The 11,706-nt window shown below is 38.1% G+C and overlaps 1 protein-coding gene and 1 pseudogene across 1 annotated transcript; one reads left to right on the forward strand and one right to left on the reverse strand.

Annotated features, from left to right (window-relative positions):
* Positions 1-1,619: 1,619 nt before the first annotated feature.
* On the forward strand, positions 1,620-2,534 carry LOC126063944 (olfactory receptor 4C11-like). The gene has a single exon (XM_049862485.1). It carries the CDS (start codon positions 1,620-1,622, stop codon positions 2,532-2,534), a length of 915 nt encoding a protein of 304 aa, XP_049718442.1.
* A 7,862-nt stretch (positions 2,535-10,396) lies between these two features.
* On the reverse strand, positions 10,397-11,319 carry LOC126063942 (olfactory receptor 4C6-like; annotated as a pseudogene).
* Positions 11,320-11,706: the final 387 nt, after the last annotated feature.

Consider the following 11,706-nt stretch of genomic DNA (forward strand, 5'->3'; position numbering starts at 1 on the left):
CTCTATGTATTGATCACTGTGCTAACACATCTCTCAGTTCTAAGTTTTGAATGTTTGCATCTGATAGAACATGGTTTGGAATATGAACCTCTCCCCACTTAAAGTTATAGCTTACTTCTTACATAATTTTGAGTTCTTCACTGCTCAATCTATCCTTAAAAAAATCTGTGCTTTTCTCTCTGTATATGGTTTCTTCTCTTCTAATATGTGTTGCATAATGCCTTATTTTATTAGTGGTCGCCAAATAAAGTTTTTAGAAGAAGTATTCTGGGGAATTCAGGATAAAGAAGGATATATATGAGTAAAAACAATACTTAAGTTATTGGAATATTAGAAGTTATATGCAAGTCAAATTCATAGGTAGAGAAGTGCAATATTCTATGTTGAAGCTAAGTTAAGGGGATAAGTTCAAAAGAAAGATAAAGAGTAGTTTCCCTCCATTATGCCAACCAAAAGCATAGCTGTGGATTGAATTGTGCTGTAAAATATGTGTTGTAAATCCTAGCTTCTATTCCTGTGGTTATAATCCCATTTGCACATGAGTTGTCTTTGTTATGTTAATGAGACAGAATTAGTGTTGGTTGTGTCTTGAGTCAATCTTTTTTGAAACATAAATAAACAAGATTAAACAAGAAAGCTAGAAGCAGAGATAGGGGAAGAAAGATGCCAAGCCACATGATCACCCAGGAGCAGAAGTGCAAAGAGACAAGGACCTTCCTCTGAGCTGACTGAGAGAGAAAACCTTCTTCTAGGGCCAGCACTTTGAATTCAGACTTCTAGCCCCCTAAACTGTGATAAAATCCATTTCTATTTGTTAAAGACACCCATTTGTGGTAACTCTGTCATAGCAGCACTAGATAACTAAGACATGCATTATCCAGCCATTTGTTATGTCATGAACATCAGTGAAGCTCACATCTTGACCATGAGAGGCATAGATGATAGGTTGTCAAAATAGATCCGTTTTAAAGCATATTCCACTCAAGATTCTAAATGGCCAGGGATAGTAGACACAAAAATGAGCCAACAGAACTAAAAATATGTTCTTTTAAAGAAATTCTTCAACAATATTATTGCTCAGTTATATTTGAATGTATTTTTCAAAGCACGTAGATAAGATGCGTAATGTATGAAACGTATATACTTGTATATGTGTGAGTGTAGACCCTTCTTTAAATTCTCATGATGACTCAGAGTAAGGTAGGGCAGATATTGGTACTTTATTTTTCACATGAAGACCAAGTTTCAAAGCAGTTAAGTCACTTGTCCAGGGAAAGACAAAACAAGTTCTGCAGTTCTCAATCTTGGTAAAAATCAAAGTTTCTGAAGAATATATATATACATACATGTATTTTACTTTATTTGCAAAATACAGAAGTGTTGGGCAAATCAGTCAGTTTCAGAATCAATAGATTAATCTGGGAGAGGCCTGTGCATCTGTAGATTTACACAGATTCCTGGGGAATTTTGGTGCACACCAAAGGCAATTGAAGGTAACAAAACATGGAACAGAACAAACAAATTCAGAGTTTAGACAAATGATCTTCCGAAAGTATCACTTTTTTCTTCTCTCTGCAGATTAAACCTTTGTCAGCTTCATCCCACCTACAGCCACTGACATGGCGATGAATAACAGTGTGACTGAATTCATTCTGTTTGGGTTGACGCAGGATGCTGAACAGCAGAAAGCAATATCTGGGATCTTCTCGATTCTTTACCTTTTGACTCTGCTGGGGAACTTTCTCATTGTGGTGTCTATTAAGACGAGTCATACTCTTGGGAGTCCCATGTACTTCTTCCTATTCTACCTGTCCTTTGCTGATGCCTGCTTTTCTACAACTACGGCACCCAGATTGATTGTGGATGCTCTGTTTCAGGAGAAGACTATTTCCTACCATGAGTGCATGACTCAGGTCTTTGCAGTCCATTTCTTTGGGTGTATGGAGATATTTGTGCTCATCCTCATGGCTTTTGATCGCTATGTGGCCATTTGTAAACCTCTGCGATACACAACCATCATGAGCAGGGGTGTCTGTGGCATGCTGGTGATTCTGGCCTGGGTGGGATCTTGTATCCATTCTTCAGCACAGATTTTCTTGGCTTTGAAATTGCCCTTCTGTGGCCCCAATGTGATTGATCACTATTTCTGTGACTTGCAGCCCTTGTTGAAACTTGCCTGCATGGACACTTATGTGATAAATTTGCTAGTTGTTTCCAATAGTGGGGCCATATGCATGGTGAGTTTCATGCTCTTGCTTATATCCTATGTTGTCATTTTATACTCTCTGAGAAATCACAGTGCAGAAGGAAGGCAAAAAGCTCTTTCTACCTGTACCTCACATTTCATTGTGGTTGTCATATTTTTTGGTCCATGTATATTCATATACACACGCCCACCAACTACATTTCCAGTGGACAAGATGGTGGCTGTGTTTTATACAATTGGGACACCCTTTCTCAACCCTCTGATCTATACACTGAGGAATGCAGAAGTGAAAAATGCCATGAAAAAGTTATGGTGTAGCAAATTATGACTTCAGTTGATAAATATGGTGTATTTACACTTCCTCAACATCTTAGTTTTTGGACAAGACAGGTGAAATACATCTAACAGGAAAACAATTCCAAACGGAAACAACAATCAACATACATCAACGTGTTATTGATTCGTTGTGCACACAGTTAATATTCTGAGAGGATTGTTATTACACTATGAGTACTTAAAAGCTCACAACCACTGTGAACAACCTATAATGATCCATACTTGAATTCTATCAGCATCTGACCATTTTTACTTGGTAATTTAACTTCTTGTAGAAATTTTTCTCCTGAGAGAAATGCACTGTCAACCAAATTCCTTTTATAAATTTTTTTCTAGTACCATATGAATTTGGTCAACATGAGCCAGTCTGTAAGAAACTTGCAGAATCCAGGTTGTCATTTTGCCAGTATGAGCATTTGATAGGATGTTCCTAGCAGGTGATACCTTGGACATCTGTAGCTGAGCCTTCCTCACTGGGCAATCCTGCACTGATACCACTAAGTCTCTGTTTCTGCCTAGATTTTTCTGATCTCAGTCCCTGCAGCCACCAATGTGGAGGACCATATGCTAGCCTGTCAGAATAACACTCTCTAGAAGTGCCCTTCCAGCACGCATGTACACACGTATGTGCAAATGCACACACACACACACACACACACACAAATTTTAAGGTACTTGACTGGAACAGTTAGCTATGACCTCTGGATGAGAGACAATTAAAAATTAAAGTAAGAGGTGCTGTCAGCCAAACAGCAGAGTAGGCAACTCGAAACAAGTCCCTCCACAGAAACATCAGAAAAATGGGTACCGATGTGAGAGGCTGGCATACCTCTCTCTACTCCCATAATGGGGCAAGGGGATTCTCTACAGGGAATTCTCCAAAGCAGTTCTCACCAACCACTCGCCCACTTTACACTGACCAGGTTCCATACCCTTTATCTAGTTGTGAGGATTCTGATCTTTGTCATTCATTGCCTTCACTATGGAAACAGGCATGGTGTGGTCTGGAACACACTTGGTAATTTCATGCGTTGCGTCTAGCCAAAATGTTAGCCTCACCACCTTGTTACATGGGAAATGTGAAATCATGATTTGTATCATTGCTGGAATTCAAAAGAACTGATTTCCCCTTAGGAAGGGCTTGTACGTTACTTGAATTTGAGAAACAATTTGTGTACACACTTGTGAAAGGTACGCTTTATGGACAAAAGTTTGTGTAGTTAAAATTTACCTGTAAACAGGAAAAACTACAAAATGAATTATAGCTCTTAGATCTGATTACGGAGCTCCAGTAGTGAGGGAAAAGGACTGACTTGAGGAAGGCTAAAGGGGAAAGGGTAACCATCACAAGCATAAGATTAAGGGGAAGAAAAGAAGCCTTGGAAATCAGTCTCAGGTTGGGCAAGACCCCAGGCACAGGTAAAAAAAAAATTTTTTATATATATATGTATAGAAATCACAGGTGACCTCATAAAAGATCCAAGACAGCTATTAGAAAATCCCTTGTGGTTATTTATATGGTGAGGGAAGCCATTTTCAGTTTCTGCCATCCTGTATGTTAATTTTTCATTCTTTATTTATTTCATTAAAAGTACATGACTTTTAAATTTGAGTATACAAGGCATACGGAGTCCCAAATTTCTATTTCACGAAGAAAGTCTTTTTCATATCCATGCTGTTGATTTATCTATTCTTTAAAACGTTTTCCATTTGTTTTATAATGCAGAATTCCATAGTCCAAGGAATATTATATATATATACATGTGTGTGTCTATATATATATATATTTTTTTTTTCTTTTACTCATTCTTAAACAAGATCTAGCATTTGCATATAACCAATATGGCAGATTTTGATATCACTTAAATGTCCATTTTTTGTGTATCCAGGTACAAGATTCACACTGTCTTGTGAAGTTTCACCGCATACACCCACAGTTTAGTATTCTTAGCATTCAGCAACAGGCTCAGATTGCTCAGGCCCCTTGTGCAGATTTTTGGATCTTTGTTCTCTGCATAGCTCCTTCCTCTCCAGGGTTCGGCCGCTCAGATTGTAGCCTTTTCAGCCACCCTGAACTCTGACCTCTTTTTCCTCATCTCAGTGAGAAATGTAGATCAGAAAGAGCTTCTACCAGAAGCCTGCAGTTATCTTAAAACAAAACAAAACAACACTTAAACCTGCTGCCATGGAATCACTTTTGACCCATGACAAACCCATGTGTTACAGAGTAAAATTGCTTCATAGGATTTTCTTGACTGTAATCTCTACAGGGAAACCCTGTTGTCATAGCGGGTAAGTGCTAAGGCTGCTAACCAAAGGGTCAGCAGTTCGAATCCACCAGGTGCTCCTTGAAAACTCTATGGGGTGGTTCTACTCTGTCCCATAGGGTCGCTATGAGTCAGAATTGACTCCACCGCACTGGGTTTGGTTTTTTGTTTTGTTTTGTTTTAATCTCTACAGAAGTAGATGGCCAGTCCTTTCTTCCATAGCACTGTTGGGTGGGTTTGGACTACCAGCCTTTAAGTTCATAGTTTAGCACAAATTGTTTGTACCATCCAGGACTTTTGCATCTATCCTAGGGCTCACCTGTTTTGTTTCCCTTCCCTGAGGGACTCTAGTTCTATACTGCCTTTTTTCCAATTTTGAAAACAATTGTTTCATTTTTTTTTTCCAGTTTTAGTAAAGAAATAGGGAAGTCCAGTTTCTCTGCTATGTCTGAAAGGATTAAGTACTATATTTAAGAAAATTAAATTTCTATCTCTCACTTTATTCAGCTTTCCTTTAGGAAGATGTTTAGTATACTTGATGGTGATTTCACACATTTTTTGTTCTTTATATAGTTTTTAGTTGTATTGTGACTTATTTTATTTTCTAAATATTTATTGCAATTTTATTTGAAAATGTTATATTGATTTTCAGCTACACTTTTAATAAACCTTAAAACTTGTCATTGGCCCTCTCAGTTTTTCTAAAAAGATGACCATTTTAACAAATAATGAACTGTGCCTCTTCATTTTCAGTTTTGATTACCTTACTTCTTTTTGCCATTATTTTATTGGTTAACACAGAGTTTCCAAAGTGACAGCCCATGGACAGAATTCCCCTGAAAGAATTTATTGGATCCAAAGATTGTTGTTCAGCAAAGCGTTTTAAAGAAACTTAATTGGTTATCAACATATTCAAATCAATAAAATGCACATAAAAATGTGGATGCCATACATCTCCTGAAAATCTGAGTGTTTGGCAAATTGCACATACACTCCCATAAGGCAACAATGGATGAGAGCTAGTAATGAATGACCCTTAAGGAGGATAAAATTCACTCCATCTCTAAAGCCATATTCCTATGACCCCTTAAAAGTCTCCACAGAAGCTGGTGTTGCTCGTTTTTTTTATTCAACTGGACTCTGTAGGTTTTGAGGTTAGGATCTCTGCATTAGGGCCCTCAGTACAATGTATAGTAATAATAATTAAAAAAAAAAAGTTTCCATTGAGTTGATTCCAACTCACGAAGGCCCTGTGTGTCAGAGTAGAACTTGCTTCATAGGATTTTCAGAGGCAATGACCTTTAGAAAGTAGATTGCCAGGACTTTCTTCCAAAGTGCCTCTGGTTAGATTCAAACCATCACCCTCTCAGTTAGTAGTCAAGCGCTTAACTGTTTGACTGCACTAATAAAAGATTGCCTTGTCTTGTTACTGAACTTAATGAACCTCTTTCGCAACTGAATTTGACATTTTTTTTTAGTTTTTTGGAAGAAACCCTTTCATCAAGTTAAAGAATTTCAATTTTACCTTTAGTTTGCTGTGTTCTGATCATAATCCAGACTAAGATCTACCAAATCCCACTTTGGCATCTTGGAAATGATTTTATTATATATGTATATAAAACCTGCTGCCGTCGAGTCGATTCCGACTCATAGTGACCCTACAGAGCAGAGTAGGACTGCCCCCATAGAGTTTCCAAGGAGCGCCTGGTGGATTTGAACTGCTGACCTTTTGGTTAGCAGCCGAAGTACTTAACCACTGCTCCACCAGGGTTTCCATAAATATATATACACACATAGCCAATGCTGTCGAGTCGATTCGGACTCATGTATATATGTGTGTGTGTATATATATATGTATATATGTATGTATGTATATGTATGTATATGTATGTATATGTATATATATGTATATGTATGTATGTATATGTATATCTATATATGTATACACATATATATATGTAATTGCCAGTCCTTACCTACTAAAATGTATTTAATGAGAAAGACAAGCACCCCATTTAATGAGATTAGAACTAATCTTCATTGAAGATGTCACTTTGGGAACTAAGGTACACCTGATCCAAGCCGTGGCATTTTCAGTTGCCTCATACGCATGTGAAAGCTGGACAATGAATATGGAAGACCGAAGAAGAATTGATGCTTTTTAACTACAGTTTTGGCAAAAAATATTGAATATACTGCCACAAGAAGGAACAAATCTGTCTTGGAAGAAGTACAGCCAGAATGCTTCTTAGAAACAAGGACGGTGAGGCTTCGTCTCACATGCTTTGGACATGTTATCAGGAGGGACCTGTCCTTGAAGAAGGACATCATGCTTAGTAGAGGGTCAGAGAAAAAAAGGAAGATGCTTAAGTAGTTGGACTGACACAGTGGCTGCAGCAATGGGCTCCAACATAACAACAATTATGAAGACGGCATAGGGCTGGGCAGTGTTTCGTTCTGTTGAACATAGAATCGCTATGTGTTGAAACCAACTTGATGGCTCCTAACGACAAAAATTTCAATTACTTATTGAAAAGATATCAAATAACTGGCAGGTGAACCTATATTATAGTAAGACGTAGTCAGGGAGCAGCTGGTAGGTTTGAACTGCCAACATTTTGGTTAGCAGCCAAACCTGAACCACTGTGCCACCAGGGCTCCAAACAATTACAAACATGGAATTAAACCTAGCATTATTAAACCTCACATATTATACATATATGAAGTTTAGGACCACAAGCTAAATCCCCCTCAGTATTCACATAATATGATTATAATAAAGACTCTCTTAAGGTTTTTACAGGATACCCTGGTTGCATAATGTTTATGGCTGCTAACCAAAAATTCAGCAGTTCAAATCCAACAGGTGTTCCGTGGAAACCATATAGGGCAGTTCTACCCTGTCCTATAGGGTCAATTATGTGTTGGAATCGATTCGACAACAATGGATTTGGTTTTCCTGGAAGGTTTTTAAAAAGGCCCAAATAATCATACTATGATGGCATTTCTCTTCTATATTGATGATAAGTTGAAAAATGAATAAATCTAAAGTCAATGTGGGTACTTTGAAATATTTTAAGAAAGTATTGTGAAGTTTATTCTACAATTAAAAATTAAAGGACAAAATAAAAGGTAACTACAAAAGCTTTTCACATCATATTGCTCAATAACTATAGCACATAAGTTAGGCTCAAATAGATGAATGGATAACAAACTATGGTATACACACAAAATGAAATACTGCATAATAATAAAGAACAATGATGAATCTGTGAAACATCTCCCAACATGAATGAATCTGGAGGACATTATGCTGAGTGAAATAAGTCAATCACAAAAGGACAAATACTGTATGAGACCTCTATTATAAAAACTCATGAAAAGGTTTACACACAGAAAGAAACCATCTTTGATGGTTATGACAGAGGGGAGAAAAAAACACTAGCCAGACAATAGAATAGTGGTAACTTTAGTGAAAGGTTAAGACAGTACACAATACTGGGGATCCAGGACAACTTGCCCAAGGTAAGGTCATGGAAGTTTTGCAGATGCATTCAAACTCCCTGAGGGACCGAATTACTGGGCTGAGGACTAGGAACCTTGGTCTTGGGGGACATCTAGCTCAATTGCCATAACATAGTTTATAAAGAAAATATTCTACACCCTACTTTGGTGAGTAGCATCTGAAGTCATAAAAGCTTGTGAGCAGCCATCTAAAATACTCCACTTGTCTCACCCCATCTGGAGCAAGGGAGAATGGAGAAAACCAAAGACACAAGGGAAAGATTGGTCCAAAGGACTAATAGACTACAACTACCACAGCCTCCACCAGAGTGAATCTAACACAACCAGATGGTGCCCTGCTACCACCACCAATTGCTCTGACAGGGATCACAGTAGAGAGTCCCAGACAGAGTAAGAAAAAAATATGGAATAAAATTCAAACTCAAAAAAAAAAAAAAAAAGCCAACTTAGTCTGACAGAGACTGGAGAAACCCCAAGAGTATGGCCCCTAGACACCCTTTTAACTCAGTACTGAAGTCACTCCTGGGGTTCACCCTGCAGCCAAAGATTAGACAGGCCCATAAAACAGAACAAGACTAAATGGGAACACCAGCCCAGGGACAAGAATGAGAAGACAAGAGGAAACAGGAAACCCGGTAATGTGAAATTCAAGATCAAGAAGGGGAAAGGGTTGACATGTAGTATGGTTGGCAACCATGTCACAAAACAATATGTGTATTAATTGCTTAATGGGGAACTAATCTGCTCTGTAAACCTTTATCTAAACCACAGTAAAAAAAAAAAAAAAAAAAGAGTTAATATGAGATTCTAAAAGAATTTTTGGTTTTGAGTCATTTTGAACAAGTAATAATAAAATTCTTGCTCTTTGGGGCTTCAGAGAAGGCCAGGACTTAGATATATTAGCACTACACAATCTGACCCCCGCCTACATTTCTGGCTACATTTCTTGCTGCTCTTTACTTTAATAATTATGTTCCAGCCACTTTACTCTTTTATAGTTCCTCGAAAATGCCTACCTTAGAGTTGTTCTATGTATTTTTTTCTCCCTAAAATCTATCCTAGTACAACTCACAGGGATATTTCCTAATGATTCCTTTTGTCAATTATTGGTGCTCATCACTATTATTAATCTTATTAATTAATACATTTAATCACTTTTTATAAGGAAACCTCAACAAAATTCAAAATCAACTGGAAATGTCACTTACTCATAGAATCCTTCTCTGATTACCCACTATGATGTACTCTTCCAGAAATAATCAAAGCACCCCATTCCCATTAACTCTGTTGTACTGATCACACTTTGGTTTTTTTGTTTATTTTTAATTGCTTATTAACTGTCTTCCTAATCATCAGAATTTGGCTCTTCTGAAAAGGAAAGGTGCTTATCTTCTATAATCATTCAACAGACAGGTATTGAAAATAAATTGGTTCCAGGCATCAATAAAACAAAAGTCCTTCCCTCAGAGGCTTTCAATCTAGAGAGGAAAATGGAAAGTCACAGAAGTCAACTGAAAACTATACAAAAGTAGTTACACTTTTGATCATAGCTGTAAGGAAATTAAGCAGATGTTGAGACAGATAATAATGGCAGGAGTGAAAGATTCTTTTAATAGAGTCATTGGGGAAGGCTTCTCAGAGGAAGTGAAACCAATGTAAGAATATGACTGCTTGTTTCCAGGTAGAGAACCCAGCAAATGCAAAGTCACTGTGGTGAGAAAGGACTTAGATAGGCCTAGCTACAGGTGAAAAAACCCAACATGGCTGAGGAGAGGAGACGGGGAGCTCTTAATGTGCTTGGGAAGGTAGAGACAGTCATCAGATTAATCAGGAAATTCTAGAACAAGGAAAGGAATTTCCAAAGGCAGTGGGAAGCTGAGGAAGTGTATAAAAGAGTATCATAATCTCTATATTGTAAATACCCTAAATAATAAATCAGACTTATATTTTTAAAAGATATCTCTGGATTTTTCTGGAACATGGGCAGTTTTATTTCTCACACATCTTGGAGAAAATGACGCTGTTTATTGGGAAACTCATAATGCTATCAGCATGATGACAGTTACTTGCCAACTAAAGTCTCTCTTTGAATCCAAAGTTTCTTCATGGCATTTTTGACCTCTGCATTCCTCAGGGTGTAGATTAAGGGATTTAACATGGGTATGATGATATCCGAAACAGCCATTGCCTTGTCTATGGGATAAGTGGCCACAGGCCTTACATAGAAGAGAATGCATGGCTCAAAGAACAAGACGATCACTGTGAGGTGGGAGCCACAGGTAGACAGGGCTTTGTGTCGCCCTTCCGAGCTACAAGACTTCAAGGAGCAGAGGATGATCATGTAGGAGACAATGAGGATAAGAAAGATGGTCACACACATCACCCCACTATTAAGGATGACCAAGAAGCCCAGGATGTGGGTGTCCATGCAGGCCAGTGTCAGCAGTTGAAACAAATCACACATAAAGTGATCAATGACATTGGGACCACAGAAAGGTATTTGGTACATGAAGAGGAGCTGTGTAATTGCATGCAAAAATCCTCCCACCCAGACCCCTCCCAGCAGCAGGCAGCACACCCGAGGACTCATGGTAGTCATGTAGTGCAGGGGCTTACAGATGGCCACATAGCAGTCATAGGCCATCACAATGAGAAGGATGATCGACACCCCACCAAAGAAATGTACTGCAAAGAGCTGGGTCATGCAGCCTTCGAGCAAGATGGTAGTACTCTCAGAGAAGGAATCCACAATCATCTTGGGGGTGATGACGGAAGAAAAGATGGCATCGGTTAGGGACAAGTAAGGAAAAAATACATAGGTGACCTCAGACTCTGACTTGCAGTCATAGTTACCACAATGAGTAGGTTTCCCAACATGGTGGTCACATATATGATTAGAAATACAATAGAAAATATTTTCCGCAGCTCTGGGTTTTTCGTAAGACCCAAAAGAATGAATTCAGTCACGTTGTTTTGGTTTCCCATTTACCAGGTACTGATACGAGCTCTGGCTGAGAGTCGGAAAATCTAGAAAAGGAACATAGCATTTAAAATTAGTGACTATTTGTCTGCATTTATCCGGCTCAAGATGTGTTTGGAGGGGTAAAGGCAGTAACCAGGTAAACCAGAGAATTCTAGGACAAGGCAAGGAATTTCTAAGGGCAATGGGAAACCAAGGGAGGGTATAAAGCAAAATAGTATTATAATTTCTTCATTGTAAATACCCTAAATTATAAATCAGGCTTATATTTTTAAAAGATACCTCTGGATTCTAGTGGAAGTTGGGCAATTTTATTTCTCACATATCTCTTACGGAATAATTTTCAGGAGAAATTCATAATGCTCTCAGCATAATGACAGTTACTTGCCAAA

This window comes from Elephas maximus, chromosome 20, assembly GCF_024166365.1.
Source record: "Elephas maximus indicus isolate mEleMax1 chromosome 20, mEleMax1 primary haplotype, whole genome shotgun sequence".
NCBI classification, from domain to species: domain Eukaryota; kingdom Metazoa; phylum Chordata; class Mammalia; order Proboscidea; family Elephantidae; genus Elephas; species Elephas maximus.

Bases quoted from the DNA above. Each gene is read 5' to 3' on its own strand.
- LOC126063944 (XM_049862485.1), top strand. From the start codon at position 1,620: ATGGCGATGAATAACAGTGTGACTGAATTCATTCTGTTTGGGTTGACG.